The sequence below is a fragment of the Podarcis erhardii genome (genome assembly GCF_964252035.2).
Source record: "Podarcis erhardii genome assembly, chromosome: 11".
In the NCBI taxonomy this organism is placed as follows: Eukaryota; Metazoa; Chordata; class Lepidosauria; order Squamata; family Lacertidae; genus Podarcis; species Podarcis erhardii.
The window spans coordinates 42,541,204-42,567,447 of NC_138501.1; the positions used below are offsets into that span (position 1 = coordinate 42,541,204).

At 43.0% G+C, this 26,244-nt stretch overlaps 2 protein-coding genes across 2 annotated transcripts in view; both read left to right on the forward strand.

The window, feature by feature from the left end:
- The first annotated feature begins 565 nt into the window (after nt 1–565).
- On the forward strand, nt 566–22,293 carry LMAN1 (lectin, mannose binding 1). Its single transcript, XM_081881541.1, has 13 exons — nt 566–819; nt 4,490–4,644; nt 4,727–4,834; nt 6,662–6,723; nt 7,423–7,522; nt 8,613–8,736; nt 9,490–9,548; nt 10,516–10,648; nt 11,351–11,544; nt 11,645–11,715; nt 15,968–16,121; nt 17,257–17,378; nt 19,487–22,293. Exons 1-13 carry the CDS (start codon nt 597–599, stop codon nt 19,521–19,523), a joined length of 1,542 nt encoding a protein of 513 aa, XP_081737667.1. The 5' UTR covers nt 566–596; the 3' UTR covers nt 19,524–22,293.
- A 3,086-nt stretch (nt 22,294–25,379) lies between these two features.
- CPLX4 (complexin 4) overlaps nt 25,380–26,244 on the forward strand; it is a 39,820-nt gene continuing 38,955 nt past the window's right edge. The window contains exon 1 of the mRNA XM_081881717.1: nt 25,380–25,542. The gene's annotated coding sequence lies outside the window, so the exon portion shown is untranslated. The remainder of the gene's footprint in view (nt 25,543–26,244) is intronic.

Sequence of the window (26,244 nt, forward strand, 5' to 3'; positions counted from 1 at the left end):
ACTGCTCACCCCTTAATTTCTTTTTATGTAGGCATCATGAAAAAGTGAAAGGTAACCGACTGTCGTGTATATAATAGGGTGATTATGTTATGTTAGGATCAGGGTTAGACCCTTCCTTAAGTTGCTTCTGTCACAAATAGATGTCACAGATACTGGAGCATAGCTGTCAACGTTTCCCGTTTTTTAAGGGAAATTCCCTTATTCCGATTAGGATTCCTCGCAAGAAAAGGGAAAAGTTGACAGCTGGGGGGGGGGGAGAGAGAACAAGACCAACGTAAGCTAAAAGCGACCGCCACAAAATAACGAGGCGGTGACGGTTGCTGGGCATTTAAAGCGAGGGCAGCGAGTGGGCGGGGACAATGCTCAAACCACGTGGGTCCACAACGCCCTCGCACCCCCCTCCTCGCCTTGTGGGCGGGGCTGGCTGGGTTACTACGCAGGAGGGGGCGGGGGCGATAAAACGAGGCACCGCCCCCCCGGCCGCGGCGCTCTTCGCCTCGCAGGCCTCGCTCAGGCCCCGCCCACCCCCCGGGAGCCTCGGCCAATCAGGTAGCGCCCTGTTGGCCGAGCCGGGTCTGCGCGCAGCTGGGGCCAAGATGGCGGCGGTGTGGGTGCAGAAAGGGAGCCCGGCTGGGAGGTTTCTTGCCCTGCTCTGCCTCGTCGGCAGCCTCCTCCCCGCCACAGACGCCACCGGCCAGATAGACGCCGGAGCTGCCGGCCCCGCGCCGCCTCACCGGCGGTTCGAGTACAAATACAGTTTCAAGGGGCCGCACTTGGTGCAGGGGGACGGGTCGGTGCCTTTCTGGGTGCACACGGGCAGTAAGTACTGGCGGGCAGGGCTCCGCGGGTGGAGGGGAGGGAGCGCCAGGGGTCCCACGGCTTCACGTCAGGCCCGGGGCTTCGGCTCCGGGAAGCGCCGCAAGCAAACAGCAAAGGCGAGGGTGCCCCTGAGCCTGTGCAGAGTGCGGCTGCCTCGCTCTCTGAGCATGCGTGGTTTGTCTACGCGCGCCTGGGGTTCGCAGGTCCAGCAGGTTCTCCGCCCTCACGAAAAATAAAAATGTACTTATTGCGACGACCCCGGCGGGGGGAGCTGCAAACCTAGAGAGGCCTCCCAGGCGTTCCTGACCTCCTTATCTGTAAGGTCTGCCACGTGGCCCTTCTGGACTTTCTCCCCTCGCCCTTAATAGTACAGGTAGGAGAAGCTTCCACATGCGCAAAGCAAGGCATATGGCTGGAGGTTGTGTGTTGTTCTCCCTTCATCCCAGGTATTTTGGGGTTTTCCCTTGTGTTGCTGCTGCTTCCTTGTCAGCTGTAGGTAAAGTGGACCAAAGGTTGACGGTGGTCCTCTACCTTTGGTGCTGAGATAGTTGCACAAAATGCTGAAACGTAGTCTGTTCGGCCAAGGCGCTACTTAGCAGGAGCGCATATTTGGGAGAAAATACAGATTTGGGGGGGAAACACAGATCACTTGTAAAGCCTTAACTGAGTGCTCCTAAGTGCTTGGTTAAGTCTTGCTGTGTGCACACACACTCTTTCTGTAGAGTTTATAAGGAAAGCAGTGCTTGCTGCTCAGAGCGATTATGATATTTATTGGCCTTCTATGTGGGTCTTGTAATTATGCCCATCCAAAATTACTAACACGTAGCCTGTTAAGTGCTGACAGAAGTGGGACTCCAGAAACAATGATGCCTCTAAACACCAGTTGCTCTGGAGTCAGAGCATACCCACCATGGCTCTAGTCATTGATAGCCTTATCCTCTGTGAGTTTGTCCAGTTGTCCTTTGCAGCTAGCTAAGTTGGTGCCCATTGCTGTCTCCTGTAGGAAAAAGTTCCAGAGTTCCAACTATGCATCACGTGAAGGAGTACATTTTTTTAACCTGTCCTGAGTCTTCCAACATTCACCTTAAGTGGGTTTCTAAAAGTTCTTGTGCCATGTGAGAATGAGGGGAAAAAAAAGTCTGTCAAGCTTTCCCCATGCCATGGCTAATTTCATAAACTTTTGTCATGCATCAAGTCTTCTGTGATGTGAATGCAATGAGGATAAAAGGTCTGGCGCCACTGTTTTCAAACCTGTTGCATATTGGAGTGGATGCAGGGAACCTGTGGCCATCCAGATGTTGTTGGATTACAACTCTTTCCATCTTCAGGCAGCATGGCCGATGGTCAGGAAAGTTAGTTGAGATGCAGCAACATCTGGCTGCAGCTTCCTCACTCCTGCCTTACGTAGTAGTATTCACTCTAGATGCATACACTTCTGCCTGCTGCCACTGCTATTGCTCATTTACCGTATTTTTCGCCCTATAGGATGCACCATCCCATAAGGTGCACCTAGTTTTTTTTTGGGGGGGGGAAATAAAGGGAAAAAAATTTATTCCCCCCCCCCCAGGCGCGGGGCTGAGGCGGGGGAAGCCCAAGCTTCCCCCGACCCCAGCCCCCAGAACAGGCAACTCTCCGCAGGCCGTGGGAGCCCAGCGCAGGGCTCCCGCACCTTGTGGAGAGCTGCGTGAAGTCTGGGTTTGCTGAGCTCAGTGCGCCCAGGCTTCGGCATGCAGGCAACTCTCCGCAAGCCGTGGGAGCCCGGCGTTCGCACCGACCCCTCTCGCTCTCCAGGCTTCAGCGAAAGCCTGCATTTGCCCCATAGGACGCACACACATTTCCCCTTCATTTTTGGAGGGGGAAAAGTGTGTCCTATGGGGTGAAAAATACAGCATATAGCAACACTACTGTGCTACACAGAAGTGATTTGGCTTCTCTTTAAAGGAATTACAAGGTTTGGGCAGGGAATCGTGGCTTTATTAGAACAGACACACCATTGCCACCTCATCTTTCAGTTGGTGAATACCTATCAGCTACTCCTTTTGTTTTATATTATTGGCTTATTGGTACAGGCCTTTCCTCACCCCGTCCCCCAATCCTTTGTAACCAAGAGTAAAGACTTGTTGAATGTGACTTGAGCAGAAACTCCATTCTAACTTTCCTCAAGAAAACCACAAGCCTTTATTTCCTACACTCCTTCATACTGTGTCATTATTTTATTAACCTCTGTCGCAATTTTATAGCATGTAGGCACAGGCTGTAATACTTTATTGTCCCTGAATGCTGTTACTGTATGTGTTCATTTTACTTTAAAAAAATTAGCATATATAGCTTGCTGATGGAGCAGCGTATTTCTTTTTACAGAAGTGTTTACACTGTCGTGGTGCTTTTCCACGGTAGGTGATTAGTAGCATCTTTCATTCCCATGAGGTAAACCACACCATATGGTGCTTAGGTAAGCCACAAGGATGTCTCTCTAATAGGTTTCTTTAAATGTGTTCTGACAAGCAAAGTGCTCTTTCTGTCGCTTGTTTGTTCAGGTCATTCCCCCCTCTGCCATTTTATTGCAGTGAGATACCTACAGTTTAAATGATTTTTCTCATATAAGTGTGTCTAATGGACAGAAATAATTTTTATTCATGCTGGTAATAGCGACTACTGATTTGAGGGTGGCAGCTATTCCTTACTAGGTCCTAATTAACATATTAGGATCTTGGGACCTGCTGTCAGCGGCCTGCTTTAGCAACTCGGTCCCACTCAGGGACTTTCCGTAGCTAACATGTGTTTGGTCTTGAGGCTGTAAATTCAGATTTCAGTGTGTGACTTGTCATTAGTTTGCTAAGTCAGTACATGATGCAGGTGCCAAAAGGATGGTCTAAATATACTCTTTAAGAATGAATATGTTCTTTTTATTGAACATGTGAAATTACTTTAAACTGAAATTTTGCTTGTGGTTGCCTGCTTTGTTCGTTTTAGTCAAAGCATTTATAGAAATGCCATATGGGAAACCATTGTATAGTTATGGTGATGTGTCACAAATGACAGAAATGAGAGGCCTGCTTATAATTTTTTCTGTGTCCAGCAGCATCTCTTTCTCTGACCCCCTCTGACAATTATTTCATTTTAATAAAATATATTAAAATAAAAACTTTAGTCTGATAAGAGTTTTGATTAATTTGGTCTTAATCCGTGTATTATACTGCAACTTCTTTTTGTTTTTATTTCTAATGTACCAGCCTCACTGCCTGTAATTTGTTCTAATGTTGACTGCTCTGTCATTGATTAAACCAGCACTTGAAACATGAAGCAAATAACTTCTGATACTGCAATCATTTGATTGAATAAACACTAAAGAAACACTCACACTTAACACAATAGCCTTGTTACTAATGAACTGGGGAAAACAAACAAAATATCTGCACACTGTTTTCTTGAAACTTTCTTGGCCAGAACAGGACATGGTTCTACAGCTAATACGAGCTGCTTAGTGTATTGCAATATATTTTGCAAAGTACTTATTTCTATAGTGTAATATAATATGGGAATGGAATATGAGAGGGGTAAAACACATGTAATTTTCAGTTGTCAAAAATAAATTCTGCAAATAGAGCCAATGGTGTGTGTTTTGAAACACTTGATGATTTTAAAAATCTGTTTCTTACTTTCCTTTCAGATGCTATACCCAGCGCTGATCAGATAAGAATAACACCATCATTAAAAAGTCAGAGGGGATCAGTATGGACAAAAAGCAAATCTATATTTGAATACTGGGAAATCGAAGTGACTTTCCGAGTGACAGGGAGAGGACGAGTAGGAGCTGATGGACTGGTAGGTAGAATGGTTGCATTTGCAGACAAATCGGTTGTATGAACCTGAGACATAAAATTTAGATTTGGATTTCTCTAAATAGGCAGTCTGGTTTACAGAAGAACAAGGCTTAGACGGTCCTGTTTTCGGTGCAGCAGATAACTGGAATGGAGTTGGCATCTTCTTTGACTCATTTGACAACGACGCAAAGGTTAGTGGAAAGCCATACAGAATATGCACAGCAAATAAAGTTCTCTAATAGTGTGTGTAGTAGCCCTATTTTGTATGAGGTTCTGTAGACTCTAGATGCCCATTTCTTAAGATAGTTGTTGCAGAACATGTGAATTTACAGCCAGTTTGCACTTGGAAGCAAGTCCTACTGAATTTAATGACTTGTCATAGAATTGCCACCTAAAATATATTTTGCAGAGCAGGTTCATAAACTGTCTCTTGTTGCCAGTAGTAGAATCTTAGCTCAGGATCCTATGAACATTTGTATCAGTACAGTTGTTCAAAGGATTGGGAGGTAATAAATGCTTGGGTTCCTTGAAGATGATTTAACTATTTACATGGTATCCCATCATATACTGTTAGAGTGGATAGCATGATGGGGCAAACATAAAATGATTTATTCATTTATTTTGTAATTGCATTGTTGTGTTTTTAAAACAAAACCTTGACCCTTTCATTTGCCACAGCCAAAGTGGGAACTTGTTCACTGGGGAAACTGTTATAGTGCGTAATGCACACCCATCTATGCAGATAGAGTGGGTATGTGCAAGATGCTTTCAGGATAATGTAAGAGTAACTGCATTTGGACACATTGGAAGAGAATGTATTCGTACATATTCTCTATTGAGCTAGAATGGATGCAAGTGCCTTCTGAATTAGGCAAAAGGGTCTGTCTCATCTGGCTTTGTCACCAGATAGTTCTGATAAGCCCATAGTTGGGGAAAAGGCAGTAGCTTTCTTTCACTGTTGCTTTTCAGGAACTGATACTCAGAGGTATGCTGCCTTTGAAATACAGAGGTTCCATATAGCCCTCGTGACAAGCTAGATTATGTTGCTTAGACCTGTTCTTCATGAGTTTGACTTCTTCCCTTCCCTTCTTTCCATGTGAAAATGCAATAACACTGAAGTTGTTGGTAAAAATCAAAAGCAAGCATAACTGTAAATAATGAAGTTGTGGGCGTAGAAAAGGAAGAGCAGCTTCTCTCATTCTCTGAATTAGCACCCCTTTTGCATGAAGTCTAGAGACTTTTGTGTAAAAATCAGTTGCTTTTTCTTAAAAGTTTAAGGGCCTCATTCAGCCACCCAAAGTTCTTTACGTTGGCAAGTCTCGCTGAACAGGTGTGGCCCAATATAAAGAGCTATTTCATTGGTAGGTTTTGTTGGGGTTTTTTGACTGCTTCTCAGTTATTTTGTTAGAGATAGTGGTATTGCACCAAGTCTTAAAAGTCCTTGGTTTTGATTTTTCCAGTTGTATGTTAAGCTGTCCAGCTTTACTTAGCTCTTTGCATACTTCTGAACAATGCCTTTTACTGTTAATCTTCTTATTCGTGAATACTAATGCTTCAAGCTGGCATTGTTTATTCTCTGATAAGATATGAATAGTCTGTATCAAGTGTTATTATTTAATAAGTTTCTGTATTTTATGAAGAGCATGGGGCAGTTTACAGTATAAAAACACAAAAATACATACAGTAATAACAAACAAAAACAATATCCCCCTCCACACAGTTGAAAAGTTGTGTTAACTGGCTCTGTGAACACTTCATAGGCCCTTCACTGGCCCTGCTTCACACCCCAAGTGCTTTTTGCCTGACTGCAATGTGTTCTTGAACTCTGATAATGCCTCAGATTACGACTAGTGCATGATCCAGGACCACAAACTTCACAGAAGCATTGTACTAGTTTTTTTTTTTTTTTACTATACAGTGCTAAGCAGTGTCACCTTTCAAGTTAAATGAGTTCCAGATTAGACTTAAAAAACACTTTTGAGAGAGACTTTTATCTTGATATGTGTTTCCCCCCTCAGAAAAACAACCCAGCGGTGATTGTTGTTGGCAACAATGGCAAGCTCCATTATGACCATCAAAAGTAAGTTGTCTTTGGTAAGGTACTTGGAAGGCTTATAAACCAGGGTGAAAATTATTTAAGTAAATTATGTTTGTTTGCTTTCATTTTTATTTTATCCTGTGCAATGACAGAGGGTTGCAGCATGTTCTAAAATTAGCGAAAGCTGGGTGTATATTTGGGATTCCCCAAATACAGTTGTTTCTTTTTAAGCATTTTAGTGTTGCATATGCACTGATGCAGATATCATCATTTTTTATTATTACTGTTAATGAGTAGGAAAAATGAACTAAAGCAACTGAGAAACAGATATGAAAGCAAGGGTAAAAACAACCTAAAAGACAATGATAATAATAAAGGAGCAAATCGAATTCAACTCGGCCCCACTAAAAATATGCAGAGTTGAGCTCCAAAGGCATTGGTGAATAGAACTATTTTTTTAACCTCATGCCTAAAAACAGATCAAGATGATGCCAGGTTTCATATCATGGCTAACAGTAGTTAGCCTGAATCTTTTTTTAAACCACTTGCAGTTCCTGGCAAAGAGGGGATTTTTGCTGCATGTGGTTTCTTCTTAGAGTGTACATTAATGGAAATTATGATAAATATTTCATTTCTTGATTAGATCGCTTGAACTTTATTTTAGTCATGGTGTCAACTCTTCACACCTGTGTGTCTTCTACCATATTTCTGGTTTTAAAGTTTGTCTGTTTCCTCTTAAAGTGATGGTTCCACACAAGCACTGGCGTCGTGTCAAAGAGACTTTCGTAACAAACCTTACCCCGTTCGAGCAAAGATCACATACTACCAAAAGACGCTGACTGTATGTACTCTTAATTCTCATTATATTCTTCTAACTATACTTTTCTGTGTGTACATATTTTAATGTTGCAGTCTCTGAGCAGGCATACTTCCTTAGGGATTTAAAAGCTGGGAAAATATTATTAATGAAAGCAAGATGTATGCGTCTTTGTTAGGAGAGGCCAGGTAGTCTGTACAATCAGAGTTTCTATTCCATTTGTTTATAGTTTGGCCTATTGCATCTTGCAGAACAACATTTCCCCCCGCAAAGCTAAACAGAAGTTGGGTGCAGCATGGAAAAATGTGGCACTGTATTGATCGCATTCATAGTAAGGACTGCAGGGTAACTAGGGATTATTATCATTCATTGTGCCTTTAGGTATAAAGAATGGAATTCTCAATAAATAGGCTGCGCTACAGGCTTGAAGTAACACATTAGATGGTCCCCCTAATTAATGGAGAGTTAAATAGTCCTTTAAATTACAATTTTATTGCCCAATTTACACAGATTAAGATGTAGGAGCAAGCTAGTTGGCCTTGGGCATCACAATGAGTTCCTCATATAACTGGAAGAACCATATGTTTGAGGTTGGGTACAGAGGACTTCCCGGACTTGCTGATCAGAAGGTCGGCGGTTCGAATCCCCACGATGGGGTGAGCTCCCGTTGCTCAGTCCCTGCTCCTGCCAACCTAGCAGTTCGAAAGCACATCAAAGTGCAAGTAGATAAATAGGTACTGCTCCGGCAGGAAGGTAAACGGCGTTTCCATGCGCTGCTCTGGTTCGCCAGAAGCAGCTTAGTCATGCTGGCCACATGACCTGGAAGCTGTACACCGGCTTCCTCAGCCAATAAAGCGAGATGAGCGCCACAACCCCAGAGTCGGCCATGACTTGGACCTAATGGTCAGGGGTCCCTTTACCTTTACCTTTTACAGAGGACTTCCACTGTAATTGACATACATTTAGCATCTCTACTAAATCTCAGGTGGCAGAATGGCGGGAAACCCTCAGAATCCTTCTGCCAGTTGAAGTAGACCTATATGGGCTAGACAGGGAATTGGCCAAACACTGTATAAGGCAATTTCCTATCTTTACATCTCTCTCTCTTTAAAAGATATTGATCAACAATGGATTTACTCCAGACAAAGAAGACTATGAGTTTTGTGCCAAAGTGGAAAACATGGTGCTTCCTTCAAATGGATACTTTGGGATCTCTGCAGCAACTGGTGGCCTTGCAGGTGATTTTTAGTACTGAAGACATACCTTCTCTCCTTCCTTTTTAGCAAAGACTTCCCCTCTCCCTTGGGTAAATTAATAACTGCTAAAATGTGAAATGTCTGCCAGCTTAGGAACAAGAGAATCTGCAACCATGACTGGCACCTGATGCTAATGTGCTTTGTGGAAGTCTGCAGAAGAAAGGAATTAAACAAGGATGTAGAAGTTCAAGTCGTTGCTCTAGATGCGTTCCTTTTGGTTAAATCACTTCTGGTTCATGGCACTTGTATATACCAGTGCTATTGGTGGGTGGGTTTGGGCAGACTCCTTGGTGAGTTTCTCTTCCTGATGGAGAAGGATAGAATCAAGAGCATTGGCTCCAGTAAGAACACTTCTGTATAGCACTGTGCCCAGTCTAGGAGGGTGCTGGTTTTAACTTCATGGAGGCTCACGCTGATGTCCTTTAAGATCCTCACCACCAAGAGCTTCAGGGGGAGGGAGGTGGTTGTTTGAGGAAATACAGGCCCAAAGTTCTCCTAGAAAGTGCCATGATGCTGGAGTCTGCCACAGTCAGCTCTCTGGGGCCCCAGATGCTGATGGTCAGCCTTGCAATGCATATCTGTCGATGCATCTCAGCAATCTTAATGTGTGGTACTGCTGGTCACGCAGTAGACCAGGTGCAGAGGCGAACTTTCTTTTATACGGATGTCATTCTACTGTGTTGGAACAATCAGAGCTAATCACTTGCTGTGTTTGGGATTTTTCTTTTTACCCAGATGACCATGATGTCTTGTCTTTCCTGACTTTCCAGTTGACGGAACCTAGCAAAGTCGCGGTAGGCATCCTTGGGCAATAAAAATTACTTCCCTCGATGTATTTGTGTGACAGGAGCATTGTGAGAAAAGAGATTTTCCTCGTTCCTGTCAGCACTGGATAATACTTCACTCTCACAGTGTGAAGAGTGTTTAAATGAAACAAAAGATGAATGCTTGGCTTGCAACTGGGGGAACTTCCTTCTTTTTATGTATAATGGTGTTTTGGCAGCCATCACTCTTCTGCAAACTATCTGTCAATTTGTGCTTCAGTTCTAATGTATTACCTTAAATTCTACTTTCAGTCAATGAGCCTTTGGATAAGGAGAAAAGAATTGCTGTAGAGTTATTTAGCTGAACGTCGCTTCCACATAGGTTCTTTAAGGTGAATGCCCTGAAGCCTTAATGATTGAGGAGCTGTCATTGACATCAATATTTGAATATTATGTTCATGAATTTGATGGGCTCCAGTTAGTAGGTGATGGCACGCTGGTTATGAAGTCCTTTCCTTAAACTTTGCAGTGTCTTGATTTGGCCTAGCCAAAAACACACATTGGGATGCCAGAAAACCACGATTGCTTGAATTCAGCATCTGTAATGCATGTACAAGGTCCTGTGTGGTTGGGATGAAATTGCTTGCCCAGAGCAATGTGGGTGAGAATGCAATGCAGAACTGGATGCGGCTGTTGCTTTGAACTGATTGGATGCAGGTTAGAGGGGTGTGGTCTTCTAAGTGTACCATCTGTCAACATGGTCAGCATGATTTTAAAAATACTGGTCCATGCTTGGTTGTTAGTGTGTGAGAACAGGCCAGAGGCAAGTGGTATATCAGGGATTTGTTAGTTCATTAGGAGAAAGGCATGTGAACAAATGCTAACTTTTCTGGCTTCTAATGGTAAGGGTAGGTCTGGATTCAGAATACCAAAGATATTTGCTGGAGACATTTAGAATGTCTTCCTAAACAAATTTCTCTTAAAATTGGTTTTATAGCCTCCCCCTGATACAGAAATTCCTGAAAAGGACAAAGAGAAATATCAAGAAGAGTTTCAGCATTTCCAGCAAGAGCTGGACAAAAGGAAGGAGGAATTTCAGAAGGAGCACCCTGACATGCAAGGGCAGCCTAGTAAGTGGCCAGGTGACTGGGAAGAGGGATGACTCGGTTTCGAATATTTGCCTTCTTGTCATGCATCCATCTTGATTTGCTGTTAGACATCTGCTATGGCAACATCTCCTTAAACCATAATAAAAATAAACTATGATTTTTAATGATTGAGTGGTATGGTTGTGCACGCTGCTACAATAATGGTTGCTTCATTCGCACAGTGCTTCTGCCAGGAAGCAAGCAAGTGTAGCTTCAGTCATCCAAACCTGGGTTCATGACTTCCTTCTCTCCAAGCCAACCACGAGTGGAAACCAAGAAAAAACTTTGTGTTCTGCTGATGGTTTGGAGGGAAGCAAACCATGAGCCGGGTTTGGACAAATCAAGCTAAACTGAGGCTCATTTCTCGGCGTGATTTCATTGACATTCATTTCATTGACATTATTTCATTGACAATATAAACACACACGGAGCACTGCAACATGGCTCCCTCTCTCTCTAGCATCAGACAGCAAAGAGAAAAGGAACAAAGGACAATAGTCCCATTTCACGGAACACAGTAACACAAACATCCTGTCTCCGTCACTTCCCACTCTGTGGAGTCGAAACATACACCGTCATGTAAAACACAACAATCCCATGACTGCAATTACGGAGCAGGAATTCTAACATTGATAACGTATACCTAGAATGTCCTTTCAGTTTGTTTCTTATTTGTTTTTTAAGCGGATGATCTCTACGAGACTGTGAGTGATCGTGAGCTTAGGCAAATCTTTGAAGGCCAGAATCGAATTCATCTTGAAATAAAGCAGCTCAACAGGCAGTTGGACATGATTCTGGATGAGCAGAGGAGATACGTCTCTACAGTGACAGAAGAGATTTCCAAAAGAGGAAGTGGTGGCCCAGTACAGCCAGGCCAGGCAAGCAAAACACGCAGTTCATGCATGTTTCTCAGGTCCCCTTCTTTGCCGTTCTTCACTAACTGTATTGGGTTTGTGTCTCTTTCTGTGTTTCCTTAAGGTCTCCCAACAGGAGCTTGATAATGTTGTAAGAACTCAAGAGGAGGTCCTGAGACAAGTCATCGAAATGAAGTAAGAGTGCATGCACAAAAGAGGATGTAACCCACCCCCAGTTTGTTTCTGAGTTGTGCTTCATGTTGCCTGGTACATATACAGAAGTGTTGGGACCTGGGATTTCCTTGCTCTTCATAACGCGCTTGAGAAAAGTGTTATCTTTGCTCAGTTAGCCTTTATCATTGCAACCATGAATGATAGTGGAACAAAGAAAATTAATAATTACAACAAAACGAAATGTGCACAATAATAGTTTAACTTATTTATCACACTACTGAGAAGGTAGAAAATTGGCTCTAACTTTAGAAGCCACCAAGGCAAACCCTACCTCCACCGATTCATTATTGCGATATTATTTTGCAATAATATTGAAATATACATTATTGCAATATTATTTTGCAATATAACACATTGACACATTATTGCAAGAAGCCAACAGAAAATAGAATTTCTGTCATTCAGACCTGCTAGCCCCCCTCCCCAAAAGCTGGATTGAGAAATTTTAAACCAATTGCAGAAAAGCAGGGTGATATATACATCTTCTGTAAAACCACTGCATTCTCTTAGAGGGTTAGAATGTTTTTCTAGGATTCCTTTTTTAATTTAAAGGAGTAGCAGCCAACCTGATGCCCTCCAGAAGTTTTGTAGGCTACAGCTCCCGCCATCCCTGGCCATTAGCCATTCTGACTGGGGCTGATGGGAGTTGTAGTTTAACATCATCTGGAGGGCACTATATTGGGTAAGCTGCCTAATAGGAAGCCTCATTACCTTCTGTTTATTTGTGTAGGGCTCCTTTCTATTCATTTTTTTTCTCAGTTCACTGCTTAAGCATTTTACACCATGCAGCACCCAGTGTATTTACAGACTTCTAGGGGACTCTGAAATGCGAGCAAATACGTTTCCGTAAGGTTGTAGAGTTTTCCCCTAAAATAGCATGTGTTTGGGTAAACCGAGGTCGCTTTATGACAATAAAATGGGAGAGGGCTCCAGGTGGTAGGCCTGCGAAACCAACAGTTCTGGCATTGGAGTTTTGAGTAGCTGTTTGTCAAGGTTTGTTGGTGCGAGAGGAGAGCTTTAAGGCTGATAGTTGAGAGGACCTTGTGAATGAGCGCAATCTAGCTTGCTGGACAAAGTGTGACCTTTGTGCCCTCTATACAGTCCTACCTACGGAGCAGTCTAAAGCAGCGGTAGCATGGCTAATGGTCAAGGATGATGGGAGTTAGTAGTTTGGAACAACCTAGAGGACTCCCCATTGGCTACCCCTCTTCTAAAGCTTTTGCCAGGAAGCTGGCACTTGCTTCTCACTCCCAGAGGGAGATGTACCAAGTGTCGACACATGTTCTTGGACACAGAGTAAGCACCCGCCCAAGCAGTTGTTTTGTGACAGATTCATTACTGGGCTCTGCCCATCAGAATGCCTGTGAGCTTGTGTCGCCCCTGTGTTCAGTTTGAAAACAAGAGAGGGACATACCTTGTAGGAAATTTTCTTGCAATCTTCACGCAACGGCTTTGAACCGTCAACGTTTATCACTATTAATGGTTCAAGGACTGCTCCTTCAGTGTGCCTAAGTAGGTCAGCTTTTATAGAATAAAGATTATAGACTGTACTTCCATTTTCACCCTTGTTTCTTGGGGACGGCTTTTATTTTAATATTCTTGGCAAATCTTTATGCCGGACAAGTAAATTAGATTTCCTTGTTAACATCAGAAGCCTGCCCTTTTAGTGACTACTTATTAAGAAAGCTTTTGCGTAACATCATCTTAATATTTTCAGCTTGAGATTAAAGAATGTCTTGCTGATACAAAACAAAAACAAATCAGTATCCCCCAACCCCCAGCTTCCTGGCCTTTGTGGCCATCGCCAGAGGGGGAAAGACTTACAGTCCTTGCAATTTTCATGTCAAGATTTGTATGTTTCCTAATCGCTTCATTAGAAAAGACTTCTAGCTTATGTAGAAGAAATTGGTCCGCTTCCCTTTTTGACCAGAGAATTGTTGAAATAAAGTGCTCCGTGTTGAGTGTTTACTGAGATTTTTGATTCATAACATTTGCATTTCTGGTAACTTGACAAGTAGATGAGTTACTTGATTATAATCTTTTTTAAAAACAACAAAACAAAACCTTACTTAAGCCTGGCAATTCCCTGCTAAACATGTAACGATCTATATTTTTCTGGAACAATATACACATGTGGCACGTAAACAGTTCTCTTTGAAACAATTGTTGGGGGTAAATGAGGCCAAGAGATACATTTCATCCAGTGACTTTGATGACTTTGAGCCTTGGTCTCCTAAAACAGTATTCTAATCCTGAACCAGTGTTGAGGAACCTGTGGCCCTTGGCTATGTTGTCTGGGGCTAATAGGAATTGTGATTCTGGCAACGTCTGATGGGCCAGTTCCCAACTCCTGTCTTAAACAAGGTTCTGGGATCCAGGAGGCAGTTCAGCTCCATGTTTTGCAATTTTAAATCTTATGCAACTGGTAACCAATGAATCATTCATATCTACGAATGTTGGATCTTAACAATGCCTGCTTAAAACATGAAGCGTTTATGCTTAACTTCAGCACATAGCAACACTTAAATGAAGATGAGCTTTCCAGTGTGTTTGAATGTTTACACGAAGCAGTGATTTGAATCGGTTCTTTTAAGTAAAGTTGCAATCACTGTTATTATATGGCTGAATAAAGAGCTTTACTAAAGGCTACAGGGTAAGTCTCTGAACAAAGAGTTGCTGTGAAATCATCTTTTGTCCAAGCAAATGTGAAGTTTCAAGTAAATTAATAGAAGCAAATTTGGGGCATAGACTTTGATTATTCTGTTAACAATGAAAGGGATTACCATTCATATGATGATATGTCGCTGTAGATGCTAATCCTCTTTGCAACTGGAAAGAGGCATCACAACAAGAAACTTATATGAACATATTGATTAAGAAATAGGCCTGCCTCCCTTATCCAATCAGTTTAGATGTCTAATATCACCAGTTACAGCATCTGCACTTTTTGTGGCTTTAATTTTCTTTTCTGTAAGAGCAGAAAATGAATTTATTCCAAGATAATTCTGTGTATTGCATTGATGCATGCGGGAAATGAAATTTGTCGTATAAAAGGTAATCACGGGCCATGTCTTTAAATCTTTGCTTATCCCTAAAGCATATTCTGCTGCTTGAAACAGATTTTAGCTTCCTTGGAGTTTTGACATCATTTAAAGCTTTGGGAGACTTGGATTCAGATCAGTCTTTGGAACAAAGTTGTAAGCCTTGCAACAGCCACAAAATATTTTATTGCACACAGCAGGTTGCCGAAGGCTGACACTGAAACACTGCGTAGCTGCATCATCATCTGCAGAGTAGAATAATAGATTTTTTTTTTAGAATTCATTACTAAAGAGTGGTGGGTTTTCTTACTTTATTTTTCTTTTTAAAAAAACTTTATTTCACTTTACTTCTACTTCACTGGGGCACTTTTATACCACCCATACAACTGTGCTGCTGATCAATGCTGTAATCTACTTACCTAGGAGTAAGTGCCATTTAACTCAGTGAGACCTAATTCTGGGCAGACGTGTATAGGACTACACCTGAGGAATGCAGATATAATTTCCAAATAAAATTGGGGTGCAGGGAGCCAGACTTGGAGTTGGACTCTAAACAACATCTGGATATGTACAGGATCTCCACCCCTTATGAAATGCATAGTGTAAGGGCTTCCTGATGCCTATTCTAAAATGCCTTGATTTGGGGCATGTGTCCGATTGGCTCTCCACACCCAGACAGCACACAAGGCTAGCTAGGTGTGCACCCCTGGACAGCAGCAAACACTCAAACTGCAGCTTGACTTGGGCAATCTTGAGCAGCCAGTGAGGTGTGCTGCCTTATGTCAAACGCAGCACAAGCAAAAGGGACCTTTAACCCCGCCTTCCTTGGATTGGGCAGCAGCAATGGTCGTGGTAGAATCTCACCCTTGGCTGCTCACTCCCATCTGCTGCATCTTGGCTCCATACATGGGAATAAGCAGTTGAGGTACACAAAGGGGCTGTTTGAATAGAGTGCTTGCTCTTAGCTTGTCTCTCTTTTCCTTGGCCCTCGCAAGTAGTGGACCAAACAAACGGTGCTAAGAGAGCTGTTTGCCTCTGTTAGCTTTGCAGCTGTAGGGAGGCTAGAGAAGCTTTTGATCCTCTCTTACGGCTGCTTGCTTCCTTTGGGAAGGAGGGCGAACCTCTGTTTGGGAGGGGAAACATCACTATTGGGTTTTTTTGTCTCTTTCCAGGAACTCTGTGGGAGAAACACTGAAGCTAGTCAGTGGTAGTCAACATCCTGCCTCTGCTGGGGGAATCTATGAAACAACCCAGCACTTCAACGACATCAAGGAGCATCTCCATGTAGTAAAGAGGGACATCGAACATCTAGTCCAGAGGAACATGGTACTGCAGCCTCTTGTCAAATGCGGAAGCAGTTTGCTGCGCTGTGTCTGCTTGCATGCTACCAAGGGAGTGTTTTAAGGCCTGGCAAGGTGCCAGGGTTGGGCATTTGACTTGGGCAAGAATCGCTACCTCATAGATGCTTGGATCCAAGGGGGTCTGTGACAATGCTGATTGGCTCCAAAGCTTCAGAGCCGCTCAGAAGCGCCCCAAGAGGAGGCTGTCAGACCAGGGCTGTGCATGTAAAATTCTGCACACACTTTCCTTCCCATTGACATTCAGTTAGGTTTCCAAGTAAGCATGCTTGGGATGGCGATGCAAATTTGCTTTTTTTCACCTGGTGCCTGTCCAGTCATTTTTGCATGCTTCTTGGGTGGATCTCTCTCTCTCTCTCTCTCTCTCTCTCTCTCTCTCTCTGTGTGTGTGTGTGTGTGAGAGAGAGAGAGAGAGAGAGAGAGAGAGAATATGCATAGCATGAGACACTTGAGGCGTCACTGGTTTTATTGCTAAACTTTTATTCTGAAGTAATTTTGAGGTATTTATTGTTTTCTGATAGTAGGGCTGTCTTGAGTCATTTTGAGATTAAAGACTAAAATCCAATCCTGTAAAAACCTATATTGCCACTCTTTTGGATGGTGTTGGCATGATAGAGCATCTACCAAGGCTCACCCCTCTGCGGGAGACCCACTGCCAAGAAACCCTGGCCCCTGCTGCTGGTGGTGGTGGTGGTTGCCTCTCTGCCTGCTTTTTTGCCCTTTCCCCTGGCCCAGAGGGAACTGACAGCAGCAATGAGCAGGAGGATTATCAATCACCCACCTGCTCACTTGACTATTGGGTCTCTTTCGTGGCCAGCAAGGACATAACAGTGATGAAGGGAAAGCAGCAACATTGGGAGCAGTAGCCATGAAGAGGTGGTGAGAAAATTGTCTTGCCAAAGGGCCCTCCGGAACCTGAAGTTCTAGAGTGATGCCCAAAATCTCTGCCTGTCGGTAGGCTTGGTTACCTCCTGTGAATATACCAACACTCTGGTACATTCACAAGTATTCCTTGCACTCTCTTACACGGAAGCATAAGGGAAACCTTCCCTACTGCATATTGCATTTGCTGAGAAATTGTTCTCTTCCCTCTTGCTTTCTAGCCATCAAATGAAAAACCTAAATGTCCAGAGTTGCCACAGTTCCCATCATGTTTATCAACAACACACTTCTTTATATTTGTAGCAGTCCAGACTTTACTGTTCATCGGTTACATCATGTATAGGTAAGTTGGAATGCGTTTTGCATGCATCGTGCCGGAATAGAATTGATTCAGTGGCTCAAAAGTGCAAAACAGTTTCTCTTAAGCAGGCATGAGTAACTGCAGAGAGGAAGGTGTAAAAACCTTCCCTTGTCTGAACAAAATTTAATACTGGTAAATGGTAGGCTTTGCCCTGTCATTGGCGCCAGGATGACTTGGTGGCTAGCCAAAACTCCCTTTCCACCCTGCCCTCCAAGGTCTTCCTTGCAGTATCAGAGAGAGTTTCAGAGGTGCTTGGAATTTCTCAGGTCCCCTGCCCAACTGCAGGGAGCCACACTCTCTTGTCCTCCCAGTTCTGAGCTTAGTAAGAACCACCCTGAAGCTGTGTTGAGCCTCAGTGAAACTCTGAAAGTGAGACTGTGAAGTGCCCAGTTCTTCTCCCGAGCTTGAGTTTAAAGGCACACTCTGGTGGATTTCTGACTTCAAACAGTTTTTCAGAATCGCACACAAATACTTAGAAATTTTCTGCAGAGATGAAATCTGAGTGGAACTCCTGAGAAGGGGTGTCTTCTTTGTGCAAAGATCCTCCCTTTCTTTTGTGACCATCATTTCCAGGATCTTAACCACTTCATTATATTGTCTTCCATATTTCAGGAGTCCTGAGCTATTTTTCCTCAGCCAGTCTGCATCCTAAAGATGATCTAAGACAGTTGTGCCACCCCACCTTAAATTCCGCAGTAGGAAAGCTATGCACCCGTGTCCAGTATTGAGTCTGTTAGGTTAAGCATCTCATTAGCAACTGAAGCCTGGCAACTCCCAATACATACCTCTCTAATCAAGGGTTCCCAAAAGTTCAAAGTACACTTCCGCAGGACAAAGAAGCAATTGCATCGCCCTTTCTCTCATGTCAGCTTTTAAGATTAGCACTGCCTACACCTTTTCCTTGCCCTAGGGTAGGGGTGGCTTCCCCCGCCCCCTAGCTTGAGTGTTGCATTCACCATACTGCATGGCAGCAGTGCTGTAGGGCCACGTGCACAAATCCTGTGCACACCACACTCAGCCACACATAGTCACCAGGCATACTTCTGTGGAGGTGGAAGAAGGCTGCAGCCCCCAAAGCTGAAGCCCACACCCCATCGAGGACCCTAATGGGATTCATGCTGGGGAAGGACAGGATTTCCTTCTCACCTGCTGTTTCTGAGGTGGACGTGTCCTCCTTCCCCTCTGCTCCCCATGCAAGTTAATGGCAAGCGTGATCTCTCTGCTAATTTGGATATGGAGGAAAAAAAGAGACACTCCTCCTGTCTGGCTGCAGCAATGGAGAGGAGACTGGCAACTCACTTTAAATGGCTTTGCGGACCTGATTCTGTGGGCAAGTGACAGACAGAGATTAGTTTGCTAGAAGTGCCAAGTTCTGCAGAACACAAGTGGACAAGATTTTGCAGGCTAGGCAGCACACTGCACGGCAGCTGTGTTAACAATAGTCCTGTTGTCTCCTCTGTCGTGCCCTTGGGGAATAGTTGATTTGCAATGCATAAGAGCAACTTTTGGGAGCCATTTCTCCAGCCACCCACAGTTCCAAACTGGTGGAGGACAGAGAGTTTCAGGAGGGAAATGATTTGCACAGGAAGAGTTAAACGCCATTCTCTCCCCCCCCACCACCACCCACACATCCCTTCTTTGCTTCAAAGTTCCTACTTTCAAGGATCTTCTCCAACATACAGGTGTAGGTAGTTTGTCCCTAAAAGGACCAAAAAGTTAGTGCAAAATAAAGTAGGTTAAAATGGCCACACTTTCACAAAGCTTTTTTATTATTATTTGAAAGAACCTGAAACAGTTTTGAAAACTCAGCTTAGCCCTACCCACACTTGGGCCTGCATGTCTGAAGAGTTGACTCAGTTGGTTCAGGTTCAGCTGCAGGGGTGGTTCATGCCTGTTCTGCTTCTAGTCTTACCCCATAAAAGAAGGAGCCGAGACTAGTGCTGTACTACTCTGGCTGATATTTGCACCCTTGCTCTGAATTCTAGATCTGACGTTCCTAGATCTGAAAGAGGTACTGCCTTGCTGAAATGAGCTAAAGGCTTCCTGTGTTTGGTTTTGCTAATTGCTCTCGCCTTTTTGTTTGTGTGCAGGACTCAACAAGAAGCTGCAGCCAAGAAGTTCTTTTGATGGCCAGTCTGTGTGCATGCAGAGCGTTACAGGAGTTGCAGATGAGGGAAACTTTAGTGTTTAAAATGCTTCAATATTTTAAATTATTGAGTGTTTACTGAATACGCTGAATTCCAGATAAAATGTAAAATTGACAAGGACGCTGAGGAAGCAAATGAGACCAGTTCTGTCCTTGCATTTCCAGGAGATGTTGGAATATGCCCCTTAATTCTACTGTCAAGATACTTCCCAGGCAGAGAACTGGGACTGTGGTCCTGCTCGCACTGATTATTACATTATCTGATTTTGGGTGGGCAGGGGGCGGGAAGAGCTGCTATAAAACATTTGTTACATATCAGATTTATTTGGGGTTGGGAAACCTTAAAATTGCATTCCCCTTCTGTTTTATGGAAAGAGGTTGCAAAACTAGCATTCATATCTTGGGCAAGTTCAGTCTGGTATGTTGCAAGCCCACCTTCAGAAATATGCACAATAACAGTGATCAGCAGAGACGTTTAATCAAAAGGTCTTTAGAGCAACGATTCAGTGGACCAACACAAGGTGGAATTTTCTAGTGTGGCGACAACGGAAGAAAACAAGTCTGCCGAATACTGTAGTCCTTTCAAGCATGTTTTGGTATAGTTCTTCTGAAACTGACCATACTTTTGTAAAAGTGTTCTTTAACCTCTCTTCAAGGAAGAGACCTTAGCTTGCATGACTTTTTAAAATTAATCTGAGTTCAGAGTATATGATATAGTGGTGGTCCTCTTTTTAAAAAAAGTCACTGAGCAGCGTTGAAAACCATGCCGATCCTGCAGTGAACTCTTTAGAATGTTCTCCAAAACGTTGAATACCTTCACCTGGGAACATTGTGAGTGCACATCAACCGTTTTCTTACAAACTGGCCCATTGTTGATCATCCCTGCTTTTGCTGTACAGGTGTTGTTTATAATCTGCTTAAAGTTTTTGGTGCCTCGCCGCCTTATCATGTAAACACATTACATGGGAATTCCCACGCCCCAACTGAAAATACAGATTTACTCTTGCCTTGTTTACATCTTGCAATTCGCTCTTGTTGCCTTCCAAATTGTATTCAAATGGCCGTGGAAATTGTAGGCCTTTAATAGAATTTAAATCAGGATTTCTAACAATGTTTGACTTTAAGAATTGTATCCAGTGCTGTTCTTTTGCTTGTGGAAAGGTTTTTGACCCTGTGAACGGAGGAGTGAGGGGAGTGAGTTTTGCCAAATGCCCCTTCCCTTCACACCATCTCTGACTTTGCTGGAGGATTTGACAACCATCTGGAGCGGGGCTGGGGAGAGGCAATGGGGATTGCAGAGGAAATACACAATCAGCAAAAACTCACTTCTGTTCACAGGAGTTCTGCAAATGGAAGGACAGTATTGGAATCCACCCTAAACATTTTTCCAAAGGCAGCAACAGTCTACCACGTTCAGTATTACGTACGTTAAAGGCATATTGCCCTTGTCAGCTTGGAAAAATTGAACAAAATCTATGCAATAGTTTTCTCCTTCTCAAATGTGGTCTCCCCCCTTCCTTCCCTCCCTGCCATGACTTCAGTAACATTATGTGCTGAATTATAGATGTTTCTCATCAGGCTTTTATTTACTGTTTTATGAAGGACCTGCTGCTCAAAACTTCAATTCATAATATGCAAATAAGGACAAATAAAACAGCAGCAGCATTTTTAACTAACCAAAATCATACAAGAGGGCAAATTAACCTGCTCAGACTCACACCAGCAAGTATTTTTACAGGTGCCTTGGACTAAATGAAATACGTAAAAGCTAATGTTCTTTTTTTTAATTAAAAAAAGGAACATCTGCTCAAGCTTTGCTCCCACCAGCACCAAAGAAAGATACGGCTTCTACTGCAGAAAGACTTTTCAGTGCTTTTTATGTTGAAAGAGCTGATTTCAGTGAGATGTTTCTTTCTGAAATATCGTTGGAGAAACGAGAATCTGCTTGTAGACGACATCTCTTATCTTCTTTCAACAAAATGTGAATCTTCCCAGCTGTGATGCATTCAATTTGAGAATTAAAATATTGAAGCAACTAGTGGTATTGTTATCTTGTGTCCGGGTGGGATAAAACTGGGTCTTGAAGTAACCTGTAGCCTGGGAAGTAATACCAGAGCAATGCTTTTCTGAAAACTGCAGCATTTTGACCTATGTCTTGAATGGGAGTAGAAGGCTGCCAAAACACCCCCCTTTTCAAAGGTGGTGTTCCAAACTGGTGCATCTTGACTTGGTGCTAGCAAAAAGAAGAGATTTGCTATGTGATCCCTGCCAATTCTACACATCTACCTGGCGTGTTTGCTTCTAAACCGAGCTACTCCCACTTTTTCATAATTCTCAGCTATACTCTCTGTTCTGGTATGTGGTCAAATGTAAGCACATTTTCCAAAAGGCTACTTGTGTTAGCATTTCTAATTGGTGTAAATACTATTCCTTTAGACTGCAAGAGAACAACGTACGAATCCAGTTTTAGAAGCACTTTGCATCAAACCGGTGCTGTGTTGTTCACTGTTACACGTGATCGTGCTGATGATGGATAAAATTCAAACGAGCAAGTGCAGAATGTTCTTAACTATGTACAGACCACCTTCTATGGGTGAAACCTACTGTTTAATGGAAAAACACTGCTGAAGATAACTTTGTATCGTCAACTCCTGTATGCTTAAAAGAAAAAAGCTGTCCTGTTGTCCTCAAAATCCAAGCACTTAAAGGAAATTGGAAATGAATTTGAATAAAAGTACCTATTTTTAGCAATGATTTGTTGACATTTGTAATTTGGCAAAGCTGCACTGGTAGAGGGAAGGAGGAAGAAGATGCTTAAGGTGATTGTTTTAAAGTGATTCAACCTATAATATGAAGACTTATCTGTATACAAAGTAAAATATCCTAAGTTCCCCCCCAGTATTACTCAGTCCGGGTGGGTGGGGATGGCAGTCTTCAGCCTTCGGACTGAATGCAGCCTCCATACCTTTTATATCCTAGCAACTCTTCCCAGGCCCTGCTTCTCATTGCCTGGCCTTAATTGCTTCTGCATGGCTGGGATGCCCTTAGAATCTTGACCACAACTGTGTCCATGCTCCCATTTAGTCTGCACCCACCACTGGTTTGAGAAGCGATGTGCACACAGCATTAGCCCCAATCCATATCCATCCTTTTCATTTCTTATGAAGTACAGTTATACCTCATGTTGCGTTTGCTTCATGTTACATTTTTCAGGTTGCGTCCCGTGGCAACCCGGAAGTACCGGAAAGGGTTACTTCCGGGTTTCGCTCCTCATGCATGTGCGGTAGCGCTAAATCGCGCTTTGCACATGCGTACAAGCACCAAATCATGCTGCTCACCTGCGCAGATACGGCGCTTCAGGTCGTGGGCTTTTCATGTTGCGAACGGGCCTCTGGAACGGATCCTGTTCGCAACCAGAGGTACCACTGTACTGCATTTTGATGTGTCTCCCCCCTTCCCTCCCTCCATGGGTTCCATATTTAATATGAAATTTTCTGCATCTTTTTCCTTTAGCCATCTGTTATGCATCTATTGTTGCCATAAATAATTCCACATTACAAGTGATTACATCCCTGCCAATGATTTTAACTGTTTACAGTGGTCTTTTAAGAATTTACTCCAGTCTTTTAAAAATACTTGATCTTCTGGGTTTCTGATCTTCCCCATCAGTTTCGCCGTCTCTGTGTTCGCTATCAGTTTTGTCCGCCATTTTTCTCCTGTTGGTACTTCTTCCTTCCTTCCATCTCTGGGCTAGTAGCATTCCTCTGCTGACATTACATACATAAAAAGTCTCTTGTCCTCTTTTGATATCTCTTCACCTATTATACCTAACAGAAAAGCTTCTGGCTTTTTTGTTTTTAAACATTTTCTTTAATTCATTATATAGCATTTCCCAGAAAGCTTTTACCTGTGCACCACATGTGGTTAAAAAGTATCCTCCCCTTTGCGTTTCCAACACAGATTCGAACTAGTTTTATACAGTTTCGCAATTTTACTCTGTTAGATACCAACCACACATCATTTTCGACCTCAGTGCATTTCTAAGCCACTAATGTGTACAAAGCCAATGTCTCTTGCCTGCGTGGAGAGACGTTGTGGTGCATGAGAGGAGATACGATAGCCATCTTCAAATATCTTAAGGGCTGTCCCATGGAAGATGGAGCAAGCCTGCTCTGGACCTGTAGCAAAGGTTTCGAGTTACAAGAAAGGAGATTTTGACTCTGCATTAGGAAGCACTTTCTGACAGGAAGAGCTGTTTGACAGTGGAATGGACTCCCTCAGGAAGTTGTGGGCTATCCTTCCTTCCTTTGCATAGTTGGTGCTTGGTCAAGGTGATCATTGGGGCCCCTTCCAATTCCATGATTGTATGATTCTGTGTGTGAGAGAGAGCACAGAAAACTGCCTTTCTCCTGTCTGGGATGTGGCCTAGTGCTTAAAGATAAACCTATTCATCTGCTCACATCTGCTTCCAGCCCTGCCCATCATGGTTTTCCAGGAGGTGATATTCCAGTCTTTTTCAAAATAATGATTGGCAAATTCACGGTGCCCTTCCTCTGTGGCAGCATCCAGAGCTGCAATGAGCTATAAACGTGGAAAAAATAATATACATTTAAAGTTGCTTTGGGCTAGTGTGTCTAGCTCAGTATTATTCTACATGCCAACCTCTCCAGGCAAAGCTTATTGGGCTAGTGGGTTGTTGTTGTTTTTTGAAAGAATATATGAAAGCCATATCAGTCTTTTTTAATTTCCTATAAAGCAAATCAAAACCATCTTGGACAACCTTGCCCAAGATGCTATCTTATTTCAAAAGGAAAGTTCATGTCTGCTGATTAACAAGTGATAAGCTTGGCTTACTGAACATCCTGTACTATTTTTAAGGAGTAGGGTGTCCTTTAATTAGAAAGGTACTAAGGTGGATTAAGGGATTAGCCAAGAATGACTCCTCCCATATGTCCAACGAAATGGGTGGCTCTGTTCGGAGGCCCATTCACATGGAAATAACACAAACAGTTATTAAAGCTATACCCAAAAACGGTTGACATGGTTCTGTAGTACTCCTCAAAAAGAGCATGTTACAGCAAAACCACACCGCTCCTCCAAGCTATGTGGACTGTGCTGCAAAACCTTTAAGAGAAATCCCTGTTAAACATGCATTAAAATTTAACTCAAATCATGGGTATCCACCCCCTTAAAGAGGTACAGATTGAAAGAAGCAGTGTTATGAGCATAGTAGCAGTATTACCGTATTGGCCCGAATAAAAGTCTTACTCCCCCCCCAAAAAAATAAAAAAATTCTGACCATCTGTGAAAAGTTAAAGTGCTGCTTATATTCTCACAACCTTACAAAAATCCAGTATGCAGCCAGGAGTCCCCTTGACTTTTAAATGTGCGGCTTATATTCGGGCCAATATGGTAACTACTTCCAGTGCTTCCAAATCTTTCTCTTTATTTGGTCGGCTTGTCTTTTTTATATCAGGGATAGGGAACCAGAGGTCATCCAGATGTTGCTTACTACATCTCTCATAATCCCTGATCGCTGACCATGCTGGTTGTGGCTGATGGTAGTTGGAGTCGCGCAGCCTCTTCCCATTCCCGTCTTATACAATTTCACTTCTTCCTCGTTTCTTTTCATTCTGCGTTATCAAAAATGTTTCCTTCACAGCTTGCCCTTTTCCTTTCGCACCACCAACCTGTTGTCAGTGCACAAATCTGGGTCTTGTGGCGACCAGCAACTGTCATGGCCTCAGGGGAGGGAGAGACACTGGGTTGATTTGCCAGTTGATTTGTTCTCAGCAAAACTGTGCTATTTATTTTTGCCTATTTCCCCCATGCACCACACACAAATTTGCTGTGAATTTGGCTCCAATGCTCCAAAGCGTTTCCAAACACCATTAAGTTACCGTCATTTGCTCGATTCAGAAGTGCTCCATCAAAGACATTGGTGCCTAAAAATAGGATGCAAGGACAGTCTACTGAGCCCTCCTTGTGACACTAATCCAGGTAAATGCTAAACTATTTGCAGCTTCTGCGTGACTTTGGCTGTCCAGCTAGTTATGTATATTTGAGTATAAATTTGAGAGAGGCTTGGTTCTGGCTGAAGGGGTAAAGTTGTGTCTGGACTATACCACTTCAGACTACCTTTTTTACATATTTTTTTTACTTCAGACTATAAAGGGGGAGTCCTTGAATGACAGATTGAATACTCCACATAAATAACATTTGCTCCTCCATGGCATCCCGTTTTCTGTGTTCTGGGCAGGATTTTGTGATTTTAAAATTAGGGCCCAGTCACATGAGCTGCAAACCATAGTGTGAAATTAGTGGAGCTCAGAGGTTTACTACCTCAGTGATATACACTTGCTAATCTCTACATATTGTTTTATTTTATTATTTATTGTCAACATTTATATATCACCATCCCTTCCTTGCAGGCCATTTCCACCTGGCCTGGGAGGGCGGAGCCCTGACTGACTCCAGCTACAAAAGTTGTTGGGGGGGTTGTTGCTGTTGTTTTTGTGTGTGTGTCTTCATGTTAGATCTTCTGATTGGAAATTGTTAGGTTTGGTTGTGTATTTTATGATGTTTATAACTACTTTTGTTAGGTTGTGGTTATGTGTTTTTTCATGTTGTAAGTTGCCTTGAGCATGGTTTGAACTGTGGAAAGGTGGCATAGAAATAAAATTATATATGCATATACCACCC

Excerpts from the sequence above, each read along its gene's own strand:
- LMAN1 (XM_081881541.1), top strand. The coding sequence starts at position 597 with ATGGCGGCGGTGTGGGTGCAGAAAGGGAGCCCGGCTGGGAGGTTTCTT. Across the intron at positions 11,716-15,967 it reads AGACAAGTCATCGAAATGAA|GAACTCTGTGGGAGAAACAC; the intron begins GTAAGAGTGCAT and ends GTCTCTTTCCAG. Across the intron at positions 16,122-17,256 it reads ATCTAGTCCAGAGGAACATG|CCATCAAATGAAAAACCTAA; the intron begins GTACTGCAGCCT and ends CTTGCTTTCTAG.